The sequence below is a fragment of the Natator depressus genome, chromosome 1 (genome assembly GCF_965152275.1).
Source record: "Natator depressus isolate rNatDep1 chromosome 1, rNatDep2.hap1, whole genome shotgun sequence".
In the NCBI taxonomy this organism is placed as follows: domain Eukaryota; kingdom Metazoa; phylum Chordata; order Testudines; family Cheloniidae; genus Natator; species Natator depressus.
Window position 1 is genome coordinate 264,819,567 of NC_134234.1, and position 20,832 is coordinate 264,840,398.

General features: G+C 40.7%; 1 protein-coding gene across 1 annotated transcript in view; it reads right to left on the reverse strand.

The window, feature by feature from the left end:
- The window catches only part of NEDD1 (NEDD1 gamma-tubulin ring complex targeting factor), a 56,433-nt gene that overhangs the window by 16,989 nt on the left and 18,612 nt on the right, over positions 1 to 20,832 (reverse strand). The window contains exons 7-9 of the mRNA XM_074941862.1: positions 20,569 to 20,770; positions 17,568 to 17,763; positions 28 to 159 (exon numbers count right to left, since the gene is read on the reverse strand). Coding sequence (XP_074797963.1) covers positions 28 to 159; positions 17,568 to 17,763; positions 20,569 to 20,770 — 530 coding nt within the window. The remainder of the gene's footprint in view (positions 1 to 27; positions 160 to 17,567; positions 17,764 to 20,568; positions 20,771 to 20,832) is intronic.

Sequence of the window (20,832 nt, forward strand, 5' to 3'; positions counted from 1 at the left end):
TTACAAGTTTCAATATTAACAACTTACCATCTCTGACTGGAGAGAACATGTCACCCAAACTATCTCGTCCCAGATCATCAAAGTTAGTCATATCGGCACTCTTCCCATGATCTGTTTCTTTAGATATAATTACATCCATGCTGCCGCTACGAGGAAAACCTTAAGATAACAACAACAACATTCAATTACGGATTTACTGATTCATTTAATCAAAAAAAATAAAAGATTCTGCTTGCTTCACAAAATCTCAAACTGAACATCAATCCAAGCAGTTTCCCGAACAAAAGGCAAAACAAAGTTTTCTATACTTTTATTGTACTATCTTATAACAATTCTAATTAGAAAACCAACTCTGATAGCTTTGCCTGTACCTCATTGATGCCTCCAGTCACACGCATGAGAGAAAAAATATCGGTTGACTTATTCCTTTTATACAAGGAGTCTTGTTAATGGAGACAAATGCTCAAACTAAGATTTACAGGTAACGCTACAAAATGTATTGTTTACTTCCTGGATGCAGTCAGGATAAATGGAAATGAGTAAATAAATAAATAAATAAATAAAATCCAACACCCCACTCCCCAAAAAGTAAAGTACTTTTATAAGCTTGCAGGAGAAAAGTGACCTATCAATATTATCCAGAAATAAAAGCAGTCTCTGCTTAAACATCCAGCTGTTAAATTTTCAATTTAAAATTATATATAATATATGCATGTGTATCTTCAAGCTGCTTTCCCCCCCACCTGCCAAACTCTAAAACTAGTGTTTAGAAAATGAGCAATTAGCTAGGTACCCCTAGGCTTTGTTTGCCAGAAGCTGGGAATGGATGACAGGGGATGGATCACTTGATTACCTGTTCTGTTCATTCCCTCTGGGGCACTTGGGATTGGCCACTGTCGGAAGACAGGATAGTGAGCTAGACAGACCTTTGGACTGACCAAGTATGGCCAGTCTTATGTCATCTTAAAGCTGCCACATGCTGCCCCCGCCCCAAGCACAGCCCCCACAGTTCCCATTGGCTGGGAACCGTGGCCAATGGGAGCTGTGGATGGGGCAGCACGTAGTGTCGTCTGACCACACCTCTGCGTAGTAGCCGGAGGGGGGACATGCTGCTGCTTACAGGACCTGCTTGAGGTAAGCACTGCCCAGAGCTTGCACCCTTCCGCCCTCCAAACCCCTTGGTCCCAACCCAGAGCACCTCATCGCCAGCCCCACCCCAGAGCCCCCACCCCCTCCCGCAACCCCAACCCCACAATTTTATGAGTATTCGTGGCCCGCTATACAATTTCCATACCCAGATCTAGCCCTTGGACCAAAAAGTTTGCCCACCCCTGCCCGAGGTGCACTCCCCATCCCATAAGGGATACATCTGAAGTTATACTGACAGTGGGAGGAAGCTGGATGAATGGGACTCCTGCACAAACTTTAGAGGGGTCCCTCCATCCATTGAGTGAGTCCAATTCATGGTGAGGGACTCATAGGAGCTTGTCTAGACTGTATGTTCAGAATATAGACTGTTTGAGCCATCCTTGAAAGCAGCAAAGGCATAATCTGGTGTAGTGTATTACAAAAAAACATGCTGCCATAAGAACTAACATAGGAAGACAATTTCTTGCGGAAGTCTGGGGACCCACTTGCAGCTTGGAAATGAGGTTTGTTAGAGTTACAAATCTGTCCCTCAGAAGATAAGCTATGGCTGTTATGGAATTCAAAGAAGCCCCTATGAAATCTATTTGCTAAACCAGAGTCAAGGTGGACTTCTCAATACTGAGCTGAAATCTTAATCTATGGAAGACAGACATCATTACATGGATGGCAGACACACTGAGTTTTGTTGTACGACTGTCCCTTCAGCAACCAAACAAAGTAAGGGAAAACTATTATTCCCAGATAACGCAAATGAGCAGCTACCACTGCTATGATGTTTGAGGACACTCTTGGAGCCGAGGAAAAAAATCAAAAGGGAGTACTTCATACTGCAAGAGACTGGCTGACTAGAAAGCGAAGAAGCCTACTATCAAAGGGCTGAACTGCGATATGGAAGTACACATCCTGATGACTGAGGGCCAAGAATCAATTCCCAGAATCTGACAATGGAATTATAGCTGAGAGAGTCACCATTCTGAATTTTTGTGATTTCATGAAGGTGTTTAAGAGCGCCAGAGCTAATACTGGTTTCCATCCTCTGTTCTTTTATGGGACCAGAAAAAAAAAACTTGGAATTCAAACCCTTCCCTCTGTGCTTGGCTGAAACTGCTTCTATGGCCCCTATACATAGGGGAGAGTTGACTTCCTGACTCAGCAGGTGCTTGTGAGAAGGGTCCCTGAAAAGGGATGCGGAAGGTGGGGATGGAGGTGAATTGACTGTTGTAACGCAGTGTTGTGGCTTCCAAAACCCACTTGCTGGATATGATTTGTTCCCAGGCTGGTTGGAAATGGAAGAGTCAATTTTCAAAGAGAGGGAGGCAGATAGGATGGTGCAGCTGAAGATTCCTATTGTAGGGATATTCTGTGCCCTTGACCAAATCATCATCAACACTGATGTTTGGAGGATGAGGACTGCTAGGTGGTGATGGTTGCAGCAATAGTCACAGTGGGTAGTCTCTTCTTTTGATATCTGGGTTTCTTTGAGGTGGTTCAGTGGATCTATGGGAGAAACAGTATTGAATCAGATGAGCTCTCTATGCCGTGTACAACCTCCTACATTTTCTCTTACTTACTGAGCAAGGCCTTGGAATCTTTTCAAGTGCGAAGAGGTTCATCTGAGGACTCAGAAAAGAGGTTAAGCTCCTAGAAAGGAAGATCCGCTACAGTATTTTGGACCTCCCTAGAAAAGTCAAACAGTTGTAGCCAGATGTTCTATGCATAGCAACTACAGTAGAGATGGAATGAGCCACTGTGCTGGCTGCATCTCGGGAAGCTTGCAGAGAGGTTCTTGCCAAGAGCTGGCCCTTGGTGATGACAGCTTTGAACTGATTACAATGTTCTGCTGGGTGGTGATCAATACAATTGTTGAATTTATCATAATTGATGTAGTTGTATTTTACTATCAGGGCTTGGTAATTAACAGGCTGGAATTATAGAGTCGCTGTCAAGTAGCTCGAGTCCAAATAGGTCAAGACGCTTTTGTTCCTTGACACCGTGTATCAACTTCATCTGATGTTGTGTGTTATGCTCATTGACAGCTTCCACAACCAAAGAATTCAGTGAAGGGTGGGTGAATGAATAGAAATTCTGATTTTTTTCACCAGTATGCAATTTTCTTGTCCTCCCATTTGCAAGCAGGCATGCAGTGGCTGGACTTTACCAGATGGTTTTGCTAGGATCCAGTTTTGCTTCAATCACTGGTAGAGCCTTTCAGCCAAAAGTTGATGTACATAAAAAAAGTCAAAAAAAACCCTTACGTTGGGACTCCTGGACCTCTTCTGGCAGAATCTATAACGATTCAGAAAGACATTTAACCAATTCCTAAAACTGCTTAAAATACACAGCAAGAGAAGGTGGAAGTGGCATTATGGGCTTGTTTGAGGAGGCTGATGAAATATTAGTTTGTGATGTCACCTCCTTGTCCGCTCTGAGGCTGTTAAGGAGGAAGTGATGAGAGGGCAGAGTGTCTCCCTTAACAATCCCCATGGGAGGAGCTCGGAGGCTTCAAGAACTGCTGATAGCAGACAGCCCGGAGGTTCCAGTATGGCCACTGAAGTTGACCATAAGGCAAAGGAGGGAGGATACAACGCTGGTCATGCAGGTAAAGAGGGGCATAAGGTTATCTGTCCTCAGATTTCCTGGCAGGATAGAAAGATAGAAGAATGTCTCTTCTAGAACAGTCAGGGGATCCCCATACAGAGATTTGGGAGTCTGAGGAACCATCCTTGATTTAGTCCAAAGGTGGAGTGGACAACCGAAGCAAATGCAACTGCCTGTCTGCTGCGATCTGTACTGGAGATCTATGATACACCGGTGAAAGATATGGTCTTGGAGACCAAGTGGATTTTGGTGCGGACAAGCACCTTGAACCATTAAAAAGAGGGATTATGGCTTGTCTGATATGACCAAGTCCCTAGAATACCTAAATTCTTGCAGTACCAAGTGTAAATGAGCCAAAATAAATAAAGGCTCTGCAGAAATCAGTGTCAATACCAAGAAAACTACCTGCCTCTGTGATCCCAGCTTGGAAGATGGGGCAGGTACCAATGGCACTGACAGTTGAGACACATTCCTGTTAGATGACTCTGGTACCAAGGATGAAGATAGCCTCTCTTCTATGGATACCAAAATATCGGATACTCATATACCAGAACCGACTTCTGTGAAGTAGCGTGTTTGGAGCCTCTGCTAGGTCTATCATGCTTTAATAGTACCTGGATTGGTTTCAGTACCAAGGTATGACTGGTACCATGGTGTTTTGAAGAACGGGAAGTCTTCAAAGAGCTGCAAGTACCAGAGTAGTTTGGAGCCTTTATGGAACTCCTTTTGTGTCCTCAGGTCTCTGGAGCACAGTCTCTGAGATGACCAGACTCTTTTCAATGAGTCTCTCTACTAGGAGAACTAGAATTTCTTTTCTTAGGAGCCCGGGAGTACCTTCTGTAGTCTTTTCTGTCAAGGATCGACCAAGAAATGAAGGTCAACAGGGCAGCAATAAAGAATACTCAGATGTCAATGTACAGAGGGATTTCCTGGGCCTGAGGCTGGTCACAAAGCCTATTCCCATCGTCACGAGCTGAAACTTGATTTAATCTGTTATTTCTCAATCTGTTGTTAAAAGAGGTGCAGATCTTGCAGTCTGCAGATTATGCGAGTATCTCCTAAACAGTGGACTCACCAACAGTGTCTGTCACTAATCAGGATGAATTCCCAGCAGAAGATGGTTTTAATCATGGGGATCCCAGAACACCCCAGCAAAAAAACCAAACCTCCCCCTGCCCCCGAAGCTCTCCGGGTGGGGGAGGAAATATTATACCGAAACCCCCTGTAAAATAACTAATATATGAAATAAACTGAAATATACTAAAACTAACCGGTTAAAACAAAAACAGTAATGCTAAGCTAGAGACTAAGCAAGATGCAGGCACACTAGATGCTCCATCTCAGGCCAAGGGGAATTAAGAAGGAACAGAGGGCAGCTTGCCCGGGTAAACCTCTCTATATCCTTGGACCACTGCACAAGGAGGAAGAGAGCACAGTGCAGGCTGAATAGGCACTCCTAACAAAAATTTCCAATCAAAGGCACATGGGTGCATGTGCATCTGAAGGTAATGCCCATAGGGACACCACGTGAAGGAGGAGACATTTACAATTTTGATCCTATCTTCATCCCTTCAAAACAGATCTCTGTTTTGTCCTGGCTGAAGTTGCCATTGCAAATCATCTCTGGTTTTGATTTTTTTGGAGAGGGGTGGGCTGCTAACTTTAAGACTTGGATCAAAAGAAAACACATCCTCAGTGGAATGGGAAGCCCATTTCTGGGAAATGAGTTTACAGGCTGAATTAGGAATGTCCTGAGTTTCTGAATTCCATACCCCTGTTCCACTAATTATGAGTGCCTAGAGCAGGTCCACCCTGTACACTGAATGAGGCAGGGGTCCTGTGGAAAAAATAGTATGTGATCATGTAAATAAAGATTGCATCCTAATACATACACACAAGGGGGCAAATTAAGGTTGCATTGAAACCTTAATTCTGGCATTTCCAAACTTCTGAGTACTTGACTCTGCACTTTTTTTTCTGCGTGTAACTGCAGTCAGGGTGGATAAAAATCAATGATTTAAAAAAAATTTTTTTTTAAATCTGATTTTTTTATTTAAATCGGATTTTTTTTAAATTAAGATACATTATAGCTCAAAGATATCTCATCATGGAATAGGGACTATAAATTCTAATTCTATAGTATGAGACAATATATTCATGTAATGTTTAAGAAAAGTGTTGTAAATGAGTTCCAATAGTTCATGGATTAGGGACCCAATTTTATGGGGCTCCAGGGGCTTCTGTATAGATTATTTAGGTTAATCTTTCTATCTACCCAATGGGACTCAGTGCTCAGTCTAGAAGATACCATCAGAGATGCTTAGTTTTGCAGTTCTCAAACTATGGATTCATGTTTCCAGAGATAACATGTTTGTTAACAGCAAAAATATTTTTAAATAAATCAATAAATAATATATAGAGGTGAGAAATAACAGACCTCAACCCTATTGTCCCTCTGCAAATTTGTGTACACAGAGTCAATCCCTTACCTCTCTCTAAAAGTGCAAAGTTTCAAAAAGTTCAAGGAACAGAAGATTGTTGGGGGGCGGAATAGATCTGGACAAGGAAAAGAAGTCTGGAGATAAATGTGAGAAGGGAGGGACAGGCAGTAGAAACAAAAGGGAAACTGTCTGAGCAGCATATTCCAGAAGTCTTGAGGTCTTTCTGAGTGTAGCCTTCATTGATTTGAGATCTACCATACCATTCTCTCACTAGAAGGGAAAACCTATAATGGCAACAGGCTGTGAGAGAGACCCAGTTTGGGAATATTTGAATGAAGTTCCTCTATCTGTGGGTAAGACAGCATATGTGCAAAATGCCAACAGTGCAACAAAGAAATCCAAGGCCTGGTGCACAAATGAAACAACATCATGAGAAGTGTTCCTTCTCAGGAGGCAGCTGTGTTGAAAATGATGAAAGGAACATGTCTGAACATACAGGATCTTCAGGTTGGTAACCTTTCTTATTTCATACTTCTTTCTTAAGGACTGCCTGTCTTCCTTCTGGACTATTTTTGAATTCTCATGTCTGAGCAAAAAATATAGTTGTTACTCCATGGTACCATCATTTTAGATGTAGTTGTAATAAAAAAAAAAAAAAAAAAAAAAAAAAAATCGGAAATGGACATATCTTCCTTTTACAATTTCACCTTTAAAATAGTACTGAGTGTTACTGAGTGCAATGGAGTAATACTAAATGAGCAGTATGGTAATAATAATTAAATAACTGCATTGACTTATTTTGTTTAGGAGAATGCATCCTCAACATACAGGATTCTGAAGACTATCCGTGTTCAAGATCACCATCATTTTCTATAGTTTCAGAGTTATCTGCCAGTGATAGTGTTTCAGTCACATCACATACGTCACATAGCCACAGTATATCACCTGTAGCGAAAAGGGAAAAAAAAAAAAAAAAAAATCTCCATCATCCAGAAACCAATCCCTCTCTAAAAATAAGTTTGTGATAAGAACCAGCAGATTACAAAAAGAGGTAACTGATGAAAAAATTGCCCATTTTTTTAATGCAACAAACCGTCCTTGCTGTATGACTGAGAACCCACACTTCATTAACATGGTTCAGTCATTAAGACCAGGATACAGTCCACCCAACAGAGCAGATGTCGCAGGTAAATTGCTGGATAAAGTGTATGAAAGAGAAATTGAGCAGTGTGCAAAAGGCCTAGAGAGTGAAATTGTTAACCTGAGTCTTGATGGGTGGAGCAATGTCCACAATGATCCTGTTGTAAGTGCTTGTGTGACAAAAGAAGAAGGGAATGTTTTCCTTACAGAAGACATTCTGTAAGCTAAAACAAACTGTGAAAAAAAATTCATATGTCTAGTATGAAGCTTGGTCACAGACAATGCTGCAAATGTATCCAAGATGAGAAGAAATTTAGAAGAGAGTCCCAAGCTAATAACATACAGTTTCAGTGCTCACTTGATGCACCTCCCAGCCAAAGACTTCACTGTTCCAGAAACAAAGGCTAATGTTGTTGAAATTGCAAAATACTTCTGTAACAACCACTTTGCAGCAGCTGCTCTGAAAAGAGTGGAAGGAACCAAGCTAACTCTCCCACAAGATGTGTGACGGAACTCAGCAGTGAACTGTTTTGAGCACTATATCAAGAACTGCCCCAATCCGTTTGTGAATGAAATCGTGAAAAAATAGATTGCTCTGTCACAGCCAAAGTTCTCAACACTGGGTTTAAGAGAAACGTTGGACTCATGCTTAGTATCCTGAAGCCTATTTCTGTAGCCTTGAACAAAATACAGGGAAATAGCTGTTTTATTGCTGATACTGTTGAAATCTGGAAGGAACTGAGTGAGATCTTAAAAAGAGAAATATGCAATGACAGAGTTAAATTGCAAGCATTTAAAAAAAACAAAAAACCACACACCCGAATGCGACAAGCACTATCTCCAGCTCATTTTCTTGCAAATATTCTCAATAGTCGGTACCAGGGTCAAACCTTAACTGCTGAAGAAGAGGAGATGGCTATGACATGAACATCCAGCAATCATCCCTCCACAATGCCAATATAATAAGCTTCAGAGCTAAGGGTGAACCTTCAAGAAATATATGTTTGCTGATGTTTTAAAGAAAGTCACACCAGTGAACTTTGGAAGCCACCTAAACACTTGGATTCAGAGACCGTTGAAGTGATCATCTCACTTTTAACAACAATAGCTTCTTCTGCCGGTGTAGAAAGAATATTTTCTTCCTTCAGACTAATTCATTCCAAATTGAGAAATCATTTGGGACCTGAAAAAGCAGGAAAGCTTGTTTTTCTTTTCCAGATTATGAACAAACAGGAAAATGAAGGTGAAGAGACGACTGAGTTAGCTGCAGAAGCCAATATTTTAAGTTTCTCATGTTGACCTGGCTGACACAGTCAATTAATTTTTTTTAAAATATTTCATTTAACTATTTTAGTTAAAACAATTTTAACAAAAACAAACCTGATTTTAAAAAACTTGAATGTTTAACTAAATTCAAACATTCATATGCTTGTTTTGTTAAAATATTATATGTTTGCTGTTGAAGAAAAAAATCCAGAATACATAACGTTGTAGTTTTAGTTAAATAAAACAATTTAAATGTCTGTCTGGTGATGTTCTCCTCCTAATACAGCATGGCAAGAAAATCCTCCATATATTAATGATTAAACTGTTGAATTGGAGATAATTCACCTCCCAGTGACTTCATAAACATCTGCTTCAATTACCTTTGGTAAATGAAATAACCGATCATTCATGTTCTGTTATAGCTGTAAAATTAATCTGAAAAGTTTTCAAAAAAAATCACTTAAAAAATGTAAAGGGTGTACCGTCTAAAAATGAAACCTACCTCTATCTCTGAGTTGTGAAGAATATGTATTAAGGTTATAACAACCAATAAGAATGCACTTTTATGTAGAAATCTATGATAAATTGAGTCTTCCTGACTAGTGATTTAAATCAACTTGATTTAAATAAAATCCACCCTGTAGGCCGTCATACCTCATGATTGGAGAATTGCTAAATATACTACATCTATTTTTAAGAAAAGAAAAAAAAAGGCCCGTTAGTTTGACATCAATTGTATGTAAAGTCTTGGAACAAATTCTGAAAGAGAGTAATTAAAGACAGAGGTAAACAATAATTGGGATAAAATACAACATGGTTTTATAAAAGGTAGATCGTGCCAGGCCAACTTGATCTCTCTCTCTGAGAGGATAAGATTTTCTAGACAAAGGAAATACAGTAAATCTAATCTACCTGAATTTCAGTAAAGCACTTGATGCAGTTCCACATGGGAAATTATTAATTAAATTAGAAAAGATGGAGATTAATATGACAACTGAAAGGTGAACATAAGAATGGCCATACTGGGTCAGCCCAGTATCCTGTCTACCGACAGTGGCCAATGCCAGGTGCCACAGAGGGAGTGAGCCTAACAGGTAATGATCAGTGATCTCTCTCCTGCCATCCATCTCCACCCTCTGACAAACAGAGGCTAGGGACACCATTCCTTACCCATCCTGGCTAATGGTCATTAATGGACTTAACCTCCATGAATTCTTCCAGTTCTCTTTTAAACCCTGTTATAGTCCTAGCCTTCACAACCTCCTCAGGCAAGGAGTTCCACAGGTTGACTGTGCGCTGTGTGAAGAACTTCCTTTTGTTTTAAACCTGCTGCCCATTAATTTCATTTGGTGGCCCCGGTTCTTATATTATGGGAACAAGTAAATAACTTTTCCTTATTCACTTTATCCACACCACTCATGATTTTATATACCTCTATCATATCCCCCCCTTAGTCTCCTCTTTTCCAAGCTGAAAAGTCCTAGCCTCTTTAAGCTCTCCTCATATGGGACCTGTTCCAAACCCCTAACTATTTTAGTTGTCCTTTTCTGAACCTTTTCTAATGCCAGTATATCTTTTTTGAGACGAGGGGACCACATCTGTACACAGTATTCAAGATATGGGCATACCATGGATTTATATAAGGGCAATAAGATATTCTCCGTCTTATTCTCTATCCCTTTTTTAATGATTCCTAACATCCAGTTTGCTTTTTTGACTGCCACTGCATACTGCGTGGATGTCTTCAGAGAACTATCCACAATGACTCCAAGATCTTTCTCCTGATTAGTTGTAGCTAAATTAGCCCCCATCATATTGTATGTATAGTTGGGATTATTTTTTCCAATGTGCATTACTTTACATTAATCCACATTAAATTTCATTTGCCATTTTGTTGCCCAATCACTTAGTTTTGTGAGATCTTTTTGAAGTTCTTCACAGTCTGCTTTGGTCTTAACTATCTTGAGCAGTTTAGTATCCTCTGCAAACTTTGCCACCTCACCGTTTACCCCGTTCTCCAGATCATTTATGAATAAGTTGAATAGGATTGGTCCTAGGACTGACCTTTGAGGAACATCACTAGTTACCCCTCTCCATTCGTAAAATTTACCATTTATTCCCACCCTTTGTTCCCTGTTTTTTAACCAGTTTTCAGTCCATGAAAGGATCTTCCCTCTTATCCCATGACAACTTAATTTACGTAAGAGCCTTTGGTGAGGGACCTTGTCAAAGGCTTTCTGGAAATCTAAGTACACTGTGTCCACTGGATCCCCCTTGTCTACATGTTTGTTGACCCCTTCAAAGAACTCTAATAGATTAGGAAGACACGATTTCCCTTTACAGAAACCATGTTGACTTTTGCGCAACAATTTTATTCTTTACTATGGTTTCAATTAATTTGCCCGGTACTGACATTAGACTTACCGATCTGTAATTGCCAGGATCACCTCTAGAACCCTTTTTAAATATTGGCATTACATTAGCTATCTTCCAGTCACTGGATACAGAATCTGATTTAAAAGAACAGGTTACAAACCACAGCTAATAGTTCCGCAATTTCACGTTTGAGTTCTTTCAGAACTCTTGGGTGAATGCCATCTGGTCCCAGTGACTTGTTACTGTTAAGTTTCTCAATTAATTCCAAAACCTCCTCTAGTGACACTTCAATCTGTGACAATTCCTCAGATTTGTCACCTACAAAAGACAGCTCAAATTTGGGAATATCCCTAACATCCTCAGCCATGAAGACTGAAGCAAAGAATTAATTTAGTTTCTCTGTAATGACTTTATCGTCTTTAAGTGCTCCTTTTGTATCTCGATCGTCCAGGGGCCCCACTGGTTGTTTAGCAGGCTTCTTGCTTCTGATGTACTTAAAAAAAAATTTTGTTATTACCTTTTGAGATTTTGGCTAGCTGTTCTTCAAACTCCTTTTTGGCTTTTCTTATTACATTTTTACATTTAAATTTGGCAGTGTTTATTTACCTTTACTTTTCTATTTACCTCACTAGGATTTGACTTCCACTTTTTAAAAAGATGCCTTTAAAAGGTGGGTAAGGAACTGGTTAAAGAGGAGACTATAGCCGCTCATACTGAAAGGTGAACTGTCAGGCTACAGGGCAGTTACTAGTGGAGTACAAAGATCAATTTTGGGACCAGTCTTATTTAACATTTTCATTAGTGACCTCGGCACAAAACGTGGAAATGTGCTAATAAAATTTGCGGATGACACAAAAGTTGGGAGGTATTGCCAATATGGAGGAGGACCGGAATATCATACAAGAAGATTTGGAGGACCTTGAAAACTGGAGTAACAGAAATGGGATGATATTTGATAGTCATGACCTTGCACTTAGAGACTAACAACAAGAATTTCTGCTATAAGCTGGGGATGTATCAGTTAGAAGCGACAGAGGAAGAGAAAGACACAGGTGTATTGACCACAGGGTGACTATGAGCCGTCAATGTGATGCAGCTGTGATAAAGGCCAACGTAACCATAGGATGCATCAGGTGAGATATTTTCAGTAGACACTGGGAAGTGTTATTACTATTATACAAAGCACTGATGAGACCTCATCTGGAATACTGAGTGCAATTCTGGTCTCCTGTGTTTAAGAAAGATGAATTCAAACTAGAACAGATGCAGGGAAGGACTACTAGGATGATCAGAGGAATGGAGAACCTACCTTATGAGAGGAGACTCAAGGAGCTTGGGTTGTTTAGCCTAACCAAATGAAGGCTGAGGAGAAATAGGATTGCTCTCTATAAATAGATCAGAGGGACAAATATGAAGGTGGCAGAGGAGTTATTTAAAATTAAGGGCCGTTAGCACAAGAACAAACCGATATAAATTGGCCATCAACAAGTCTGAGGTTCTGGAACAGTGTTTCAAGTGGCGCAGTGTGAGCAAAAAAAAAAATCTAACTGGTTTCAAGATTGACCTTGATAAGCTTATGGAGGGGATGGTATGATGAGACTGTCTACAATGGCATGTGACCCATCTGCGACTGCTAGTAGCAAATATTTCCAATGGCCAGAGACTGGACACTAGATGGGAAGGGCTCTAAGTTACTACAGAGAATTCTTTTCCAGGTGTCTGGCTGGTGGATCTCACCAAGATGCTCAGGGTCTAACTGATTGCCAGGATTTAGGATCGCTAACTGTTTAAGATTGGGAAGGAATTTCCCCTCAGGTCAGATTGGCAGAGATGCTGCGGGGTTTTTGCGCCCCTCTGCAGTATAGGGTACAGGTTACTTACTAGTTTGAACTGGACTAAATGTTGGACGCTCTGTAACTTAAGGCCTTTAAATCACGATTTGAAGACTTAGTAACTCAGCCAGAGGTTAAGTGGGTGTGTGAGGCTCTGTGACCTGCCATGTGCAGGAGCTCAGACTACACGATCATGATGGTCCCTTCTGGCCTTAAAGTCTATGAATCTATGAGACAAGGTGAATTATGTAGTATCTTTTATAAGACCATCTTCTCTTGGTTAGAGATAAGCTTTTGAACTTAAATAGAGCTCTTCTTCAGGTCTGAATGTCACAGTTGAAATAGACACAATGTGGGTGAGCTACCTTAAATATCCTGGGACCAACATGGCTACAACAATGCATATGCCTATGAATCTATCAGTAAATTAACAACAAATCAGGGTGAAATCCATTCATAGGGCCCCGTCCTGCAAACATTTACACACAAGTAACTTCAATCATGCAAGTGGTCCAACTTAAACTCAGTGTAACTATGCATGTGTATGAAGTTACTCATACCCATGTGTGTTTGCATAATAAGATCCATAAACTTGTAATTTGGATCACATTCTGAATTTCAGTTTGATATATTTTGGCATACAGTGTTCTCTCTGAGCTTAGATTCCTTTCCACTCTATCCTACATGTAATATTGCAATAAATGTGTACTATTTCACCTACTAGGTTTTGCTCTCACTAACACCCAAAGGAGTCTCCATAAAACTTAAGCACCGGGTTTTTGGCTCATATACAAGAAAGTATGCTATTTTATAGCATTACCCAGGTGCCAATTTCAAGCATGCACTCTTTAAAAAAAATTTTTTTTTACTGGTCTTGTTTGTGTGCTAGGACTCAGTAAAATATTTAAAATAGGAATGATGAATGCTTTTAATAAGTGCATGTTGGAACTGGAAAAAAAAAAAAAACAAAAACAAAACCCACCCTCCAGACAGTGCAGTAATGTTGATTAGTGACACTTCTTGGGTACACAAGAAGCATTCTACTTCACCTCATACTGCACTGCATACCCAAGGGGATTAATTAATCAGTGTCCCTAAAGACTACAGTGGCTTATTGTTTAATAAATGTTGTTAAACATACTTCTCTTTATTTAAAAAGAGGGAAAGTTTAGCTGCATAAAAAAAATTAAACATTTTTTTCTGAGTCTTGAAACCTTTCAAAGACTTGCTCAATAGACTTGAGAATATTTTTTCAGAATTGAATTTGCTCAAGTTAAATTCCAGTAAGTTATACCTCAGAGAGCAATGAAGAGTAAGGGTCAGAATTCCTGCAAAACAGCTGCTAATTAGCATCATCTTCTCCGCCAAAGCGATACACAATGTTAAAAAATAACGCAACAAGGGCACATGCATTAACTGCTTTTGTGGTGAGCTTTATTTTAAAAGAAAAAAAATGTAAAGAACTTCCTGCATCTTTAAAGGCTAACTGTAAGTACTTCTCTCAGCCAAAGTACAGGTGTGAGGCATAAACTCCAGAGGAATGAGAAAACCCATTTAGCCTTCCTCTTCACTACAAATACTGTGGCATGAAAAGCAAGACAGGCAGTTCCAAGTCTAACACTAGTCATGCAAAAGTAAAGTCAAATAAAAAAAAAATGGAGCATGCCTTTAAAACAAATATCACAAAATATGCTGCACCATAATTTTCTTCTTTTGTTTTGTTAGCATCGGGCATATATAATCTGATTCTTGAGTAAAAGGCAAAGATCTCCACAAGTCCCTAGGAGATTTAACTAACCTAACTCTCATCCTATATTCCCCAGCTATCTTTCTAGTGAGAGCTGGAAAGGAGAGTCGGGGGATACAAAAAACTAGCCCGCAAAGCATTCCATGTTTTAAGCCTCTTGGGCAAAAACTGCACCTAGAACAAGACCCTGCTAACAATAAAAAGCTCAGAGGAATGCCTTTCTAGGGAGCCCTCTAAGTGAGGCTTAGAAAAGAGATGGCTAACGGGGACAGATGGACGGACACGGGACAGATAGATATGATAAAGGTCTATAAAATCATGAATGGTGTGGAGAAAGTGAATAAGGAAATATTATTTTACTCCTTCACATAACACAAGAACTAGGAGTCACCCAATGAAATTAATAGGCAGTGGGTTTAAAAACAAACATAAGGAAGTACTTCTTCACAAAAAACCACACAGTCAACCCATGGAACTCGTTGCCAGGGGATGTTGTGAAGGCCAAAAGCATAATTGTGTTCAAAAAAGAATTAGATAAGCTAATGGAGGATAAGTCCATCAATAGCTATTTGCCAAGATGGTCAGGGACAACTCTATGCTCTGGGTGTCCCTAAACTGCTCACTGCCAGAAGCTGGGACTGGACAACAGGGATTGGATCATTTGATAATTTCCCTGTTCTGTTCATTCCCTCTAAAGCATCTGGCACAACCCACTGTTGGAAAACAGGATACTAAGTGAGATGGACCATTAGTCTGACCCAGTATGGCCGTTCTTACATTTTATAATTTCATGCAGAACCTAAACAGTCTACAGGTAATCTAAATCTTTTTATCACTCTACCACAGTTAAACTCGACAAGGTTAATTATATAAAGTGGACTGACGGTCTACTATTATGGTCACCACTTTTACAAGACTATGATAAATTTTGCACAAAGTATGCCTTGTGAGGCATCATTTGAAAAGTCATAATCTGCTGAATATCATTATCATGTTAAAATATGTGTCGCGACACTATATGCAAAGTTATAAGATTCTACTGTATGCTAGTTACTGAAATAAACTGTAATTTGGGGTAACACTCACAAATCAGTTTCAGAGACAAAGACACACTATCACCCCAGACAGGTGTTAAAGGGCAATCACCTACTTAAGCAGCCATCCTCCAGCACGGGGAAGGTGTAAAGAAGAAATTTACATTTCACCCCAGGGACAATTTCAACCTCACATCCACAGAGGATTGCATGTCACCATGACTCAGCAAGGATGTTTCTAGCTGAAGAAATTGAATTCTAAAGAGGAAGGAAAACACTTGATTCACTTCTCCTCCTCCCATCTTTCTGTCTTGACATCAACAACCCTCAAAGAACTCAGCTAAGGGGGAATGGTCTCAGGCTGAAAGGAGACCCAGCCTATGCAATGTATAGCAGCACATGGTGAGACAAAATTTTTTTTTTATTTTAAGTTCACTTAGCTTGTTAAGTGAGGTATTAGCTTGTGTATTACTCTTATTTTGTAACCACTCCTGACTTTCATGCATCATCATTTGCAATCACTTATACATTTTTGTAGTTAATAAAGATAGATTTTATTATGGTTTTATCTTAACCAGTGTGTTGGATTAAAGTCTGTGGGAAACTCCATTTGGGATAAAAAAACTAGTGTATACAGCATTTTCCTTTGATGAAATGACGGACTTTTTATGAGCTTGCATTGTTTAGTAGTGTCCTGAACAATACAAGGACGCATAATTCTGGGGTGACAAAGCTAGAACTAAGAATTTGTGGGTGTTGCACTGTATGTAATTCATGAGTGACTGGTCAGAGTGGTCATGTATTTAGCTGGGAGTGAATTTGCACGCTAAAAGCTGTGTGAACAGGGCAGGAGTGGATGTTCAGACAGCAAAACAGTGTAAAAGACACCTCTGGCTAGAGAATTAAGGGGACACAGCTGTTCAACTGTCCAGATTGTACCCTGGGTAATGTCACATGGACCCAGTGACTTTCTCAGTTCCTTCAGCTCATATATAGCTATTCTATGATAAGCATGTGCAGTTTTAGGGTTGACATAATGGTGATTAAATTGTGGCTGCTCCCAATTTTATGGAAAAACATAGCACCATACCTATTATACTGCAGGTTTGTCTAGACTAGCTGTTGGTGTGCAACAAGCTGTGGTGTAAATCTACCTCTCTCTAATTGTCCACAGGGATCCTGCTGCTGTGCACTAAAAATTCCCTAGCTTGCTTTGATCTATTCTTGTTTCAAAGCGATGTACATCAAAGCACACTAGGGAACTTTTAGTGAGCAGCAGCAGGGTCTACATAGACAGCGAGAGGTAGATTTACAACCCAGCTTGCCATGGACTAACTGTTAGTCTAGACAAGCCCTAAGTAGGCTAGAAAAAACTTTTACATTCTTTTGTTTTGGGGTTTGACACTGCCTGTATCACTAACAATGTAAATGGGCAAAACGGGCACTTCCTGTACTAAGCTAAATATTATAATAAAAAAACCCTACAATAAAACGAAAATTAAGGTTGTGAAGTTAAAAACTTACAAAATGTTAGAATTAATGTTCCCTGTGGCCTTAATTTGACTTCCTTGTGTGTATGCTATAGGATACAGCCTTCAATTACATGATCTCATACTGTTTTGTTTTGTTTTTTCCCCAAAGGATGCCTGCCTCATTCAGTGCACAGGACGGACCCAGTTTGGGATTGAATTAAGGTTATCTAGCAATGGGGCTGTTGTTGGTCAATACCTTCCTGATTTGTTGCAGTGGTTTGAAAGCATGTGGTGAATGAGGTAGGGAACTGCAGGAAGAGAAAGGATAGTCTCATGGTCAAGGCAGTTGAATCCAATTATATACACAAACATATAAAAATAATATTTCACAGTGACATAATGACTTGTGAACTTTCATACTGCAAGGCTGGCCAAAGCATGAGAAGTATTGCTCCAAGATCTTTTTTCCACAAACTCAGATAATTTCCTATTCTAAAAAACAGATTCCTTACCTGTTTTGTCCTGAACAACAACATCTGCTCCTTTACTCTCAATTGTTGACATGGGCTGGGGTGACACTGTAATTGGTGGGTTAGAGGAAAGACTTTTGATGATGCCAGTATTCTGAATTCCTCCAACATTGCTATTCGCTTTAACATCTGTTCTTCTGGATGCTGGTTTATTTGAAGAACATTTATTAAAGCTGGACTGAAGAGAAACAGCAAATTTGAGACATTATTAGTGCTCCAACTTAAAGGAAAAAAATAGACAAATTCTTTTTTCCTGTTCAAAATATGGACAAGTTTCACAAAATGTTTAAATTGCAAGAAATTGGTCTAAACAAATATAACCTCTCAGTTTCTGATTACAAGTAGGGAGTCAGAGGTCTTAAAGCAAATGTGGAGAATGTGGGAGATTTTTGTACTATTTCTATTAATATTGTGTGTGCCTCATTTTACCTGCTTGCTATTACTATGCTTGACTGCATGGAGTTAAATCAAAGGAGGCTGTTAGTGGGAAACAAACAGGAAACGGACAATAGTAGAGATAAAATACCTCCAGAAAGAATACTGAGGGTCCTTAAGGGACCCACGAAGAAGCCATTTAATAGGGAAATGCCCACAGCCTAGTCCAGACAGAGTAGCGGGTTTATTTTCCCGAGGTCTAAGACTAGGCTCGACAGGGACACAAAACCATTAAAGACCCCAGCAGAGAGAGAGAGGGCAGGGGTAAGTGGGCAGGAGCAGTTGGAGATAAGTCTCGGACTGAGGTACAAAGAGAAAAATGTTGCAGGGGCTGACTGTCTCTGCCAGGCCAGGAACAGATATATCTGGCCCGTGTGGAACTTATCCAAAACGTGCAAGGAGAGAATAAAGTTTAGATTAGATTCATGAGTCTAGGCCTTCTCTGTTAATTTACCTTATTTCTCTAATACACTGTTCCTGTTGACTAATAAACAATACTTGGTTTGGTAAAGGTTTGCAGCAACACAAGTCAACGTTTTCTGATTATAAAGCTCCCTGGAGAGAAAACGTCTGCAGGGAGCAAACTAAAAGGGCAGAGTCACAGTGAGAAACTGGGATGCTGAAGCCTGGGGACTCTGTCTAAGGGTATGTTTACACTAGGAGCTGGGGGAGCGATTCCCAGGTCACATAGACATACTTGCGCTAGCTCTCATCATGCTAGTGCACTAAAAGCAGTTGTGTAGCCATGGTAGCATGGGCAGCAGTGATTGGTGGCGTGGGCTAGGCATGCCGTGTACTGTCACACCCCCATGACCCCTCCTCAGGGGGTTCCCTGGGAAAGCCAATCAGCACTGCATGTTGCTAACGCTGTTGCAAGCATCGCAAAGCATTTTGGGGAGGGTCAAAGGTGTGAGTGTGGACTGAAAAGTTCCTTTGCAGGTTGCAAAAGGCTGGGAAGGGGGAGGAAAGAAGGAAACAAAACACAACCCAAAACACAGGTTAACTTGATGTTCCAGCTAAACCCGAAGATAAGACGCTGACTCCAGCCCAAGGCCAGCTACTACCTGCCAAGACAGAAGCGGGGGGGGGAAGTCCAACCCCCCCAACCAGCCGTGAGAAAGGAGAGTTGTTGAACGAACTGCAGAGGCCGCGAAAAGAAGCAAGATGGCAAAGGCCAGCCAGGGACAAACAAAACAGTCTCACAGCCCTGAAACCGGTGTGTTTTGGGAAAGATGAAGAAGCCACGGAAGGCTGGTTTGGACTGGTACACAGAGTATGGGGAGCAAAGGTCTCTGAAGGAGACGCCCCCATGAAACCCCAGGACTTAAAACCCTCCTGGGAGCTAAGGCAAATCGGAGATCACAGCAGATCCTGGATGACCCATGCACAGGACAAGAACTCCCGCCCACCCCTTCCCCTCTTCTTCTTATGTTACACCCAGGCTTGGCCAGCCTTGGGTAGTGCAGGTGTGAGTATGAAAGTGGCTTAGGGCTTGGGGCACTAATGCTTTCTTCCTTCCTCTGAGTGTTGTGGGGACCCTCCCCTCCCCCACACTCTCAGCTGTTATTTTATTATTTTACCAATAAAGCTTTAAAACTTAGACACTTGGTGTGTTTTGTCATCCCCCCCCCCAACCGATCCTGTGGCCTCAGCCTGATCACCTGATGCCTCAGGCAGATTGGTAACAGAAATCTGTCACAGTACGTACCCATGGGATTCAGGGGGGTTTGAACTCAAGATGGCTAGCCCGTGCAACCACTCACCATGCTACCCCAGCTACACTTCTATTTTTAGCATGCTAGCTCAGTGACAGCTAACATGAGTATGTCTATGCAAGATGGAAATCACACATCCCACTCCAAGTGTAGACATACCCTAAAGAGTGACATTGACGTGTCACAGGACTCCCCCTTGGGTGAAGCGGAGGCCCAGAACAGCACTGTAGCCACACACAAAAAGAGTTTAAGGGTATGTCTATACTACCTGCTGGATCGGTGGGCAGCAATCGATCGCAGGGGGTGGGGGGGGGAATTTATCGTGTCTAGTCTAGACGTGATAAAAATCGACCTCCCCGAGCGCTCTCCCGTCGACTCCTGTAATCCACCGCCACAAGAGGTGCAGGCAGAGTCGACCTGGGAGTGGCAGCAATCGACTCACCACAGCGAAGACACTGCGGTCAGTAGATCTAAGTACGTTGACTTCAGCTACGTTATTCACATAGCTGAAATTGCATAACTTAGATCAATCCCCAACCCCCCGCACCCCAGTGTAGACCAGGCCTAAGACTAAACTTCACTCATGTTACACAAGACAACTAGCAATGCTGAAACTGTACTTAAGAATGAGAAGAAAATTAAATGGACAAGGTATACAATTAATGTTTGTTTTCTATACAATTTCTCTTGCTCAGTTGACATATCTGATTCTCCTTTATGTTGATACCTGTAATACATTGACAGTTCAGTATACACATTTCTTTAGAAGACTTCAAGTTAATGGTTTCCTTTTATTAACCTAAGTCTGAGTGATAAAGAAGGAAATGTTTTACCTTCGAACAAGTGCTACTGTACTGAAGGCGTATACACTTCACAGAGGTTTTGTGAGCACTGACTGTTTTTACCGGTGATGTCAGCTTTCTTAGATCATAATGGTAAATTTTTCCACGGGAAGAGCCAATAGCCAGGGTAGTGCCATCAGGCATAAAATCTACTGCTGTCAGAGGAGATTCAGCTACCAGAGTTCTCAGTAGTCTTCAGACAGGAAAAATATAGGAAGATGTTATAATTATTTAAAATACTTTTCAAGTCACTCT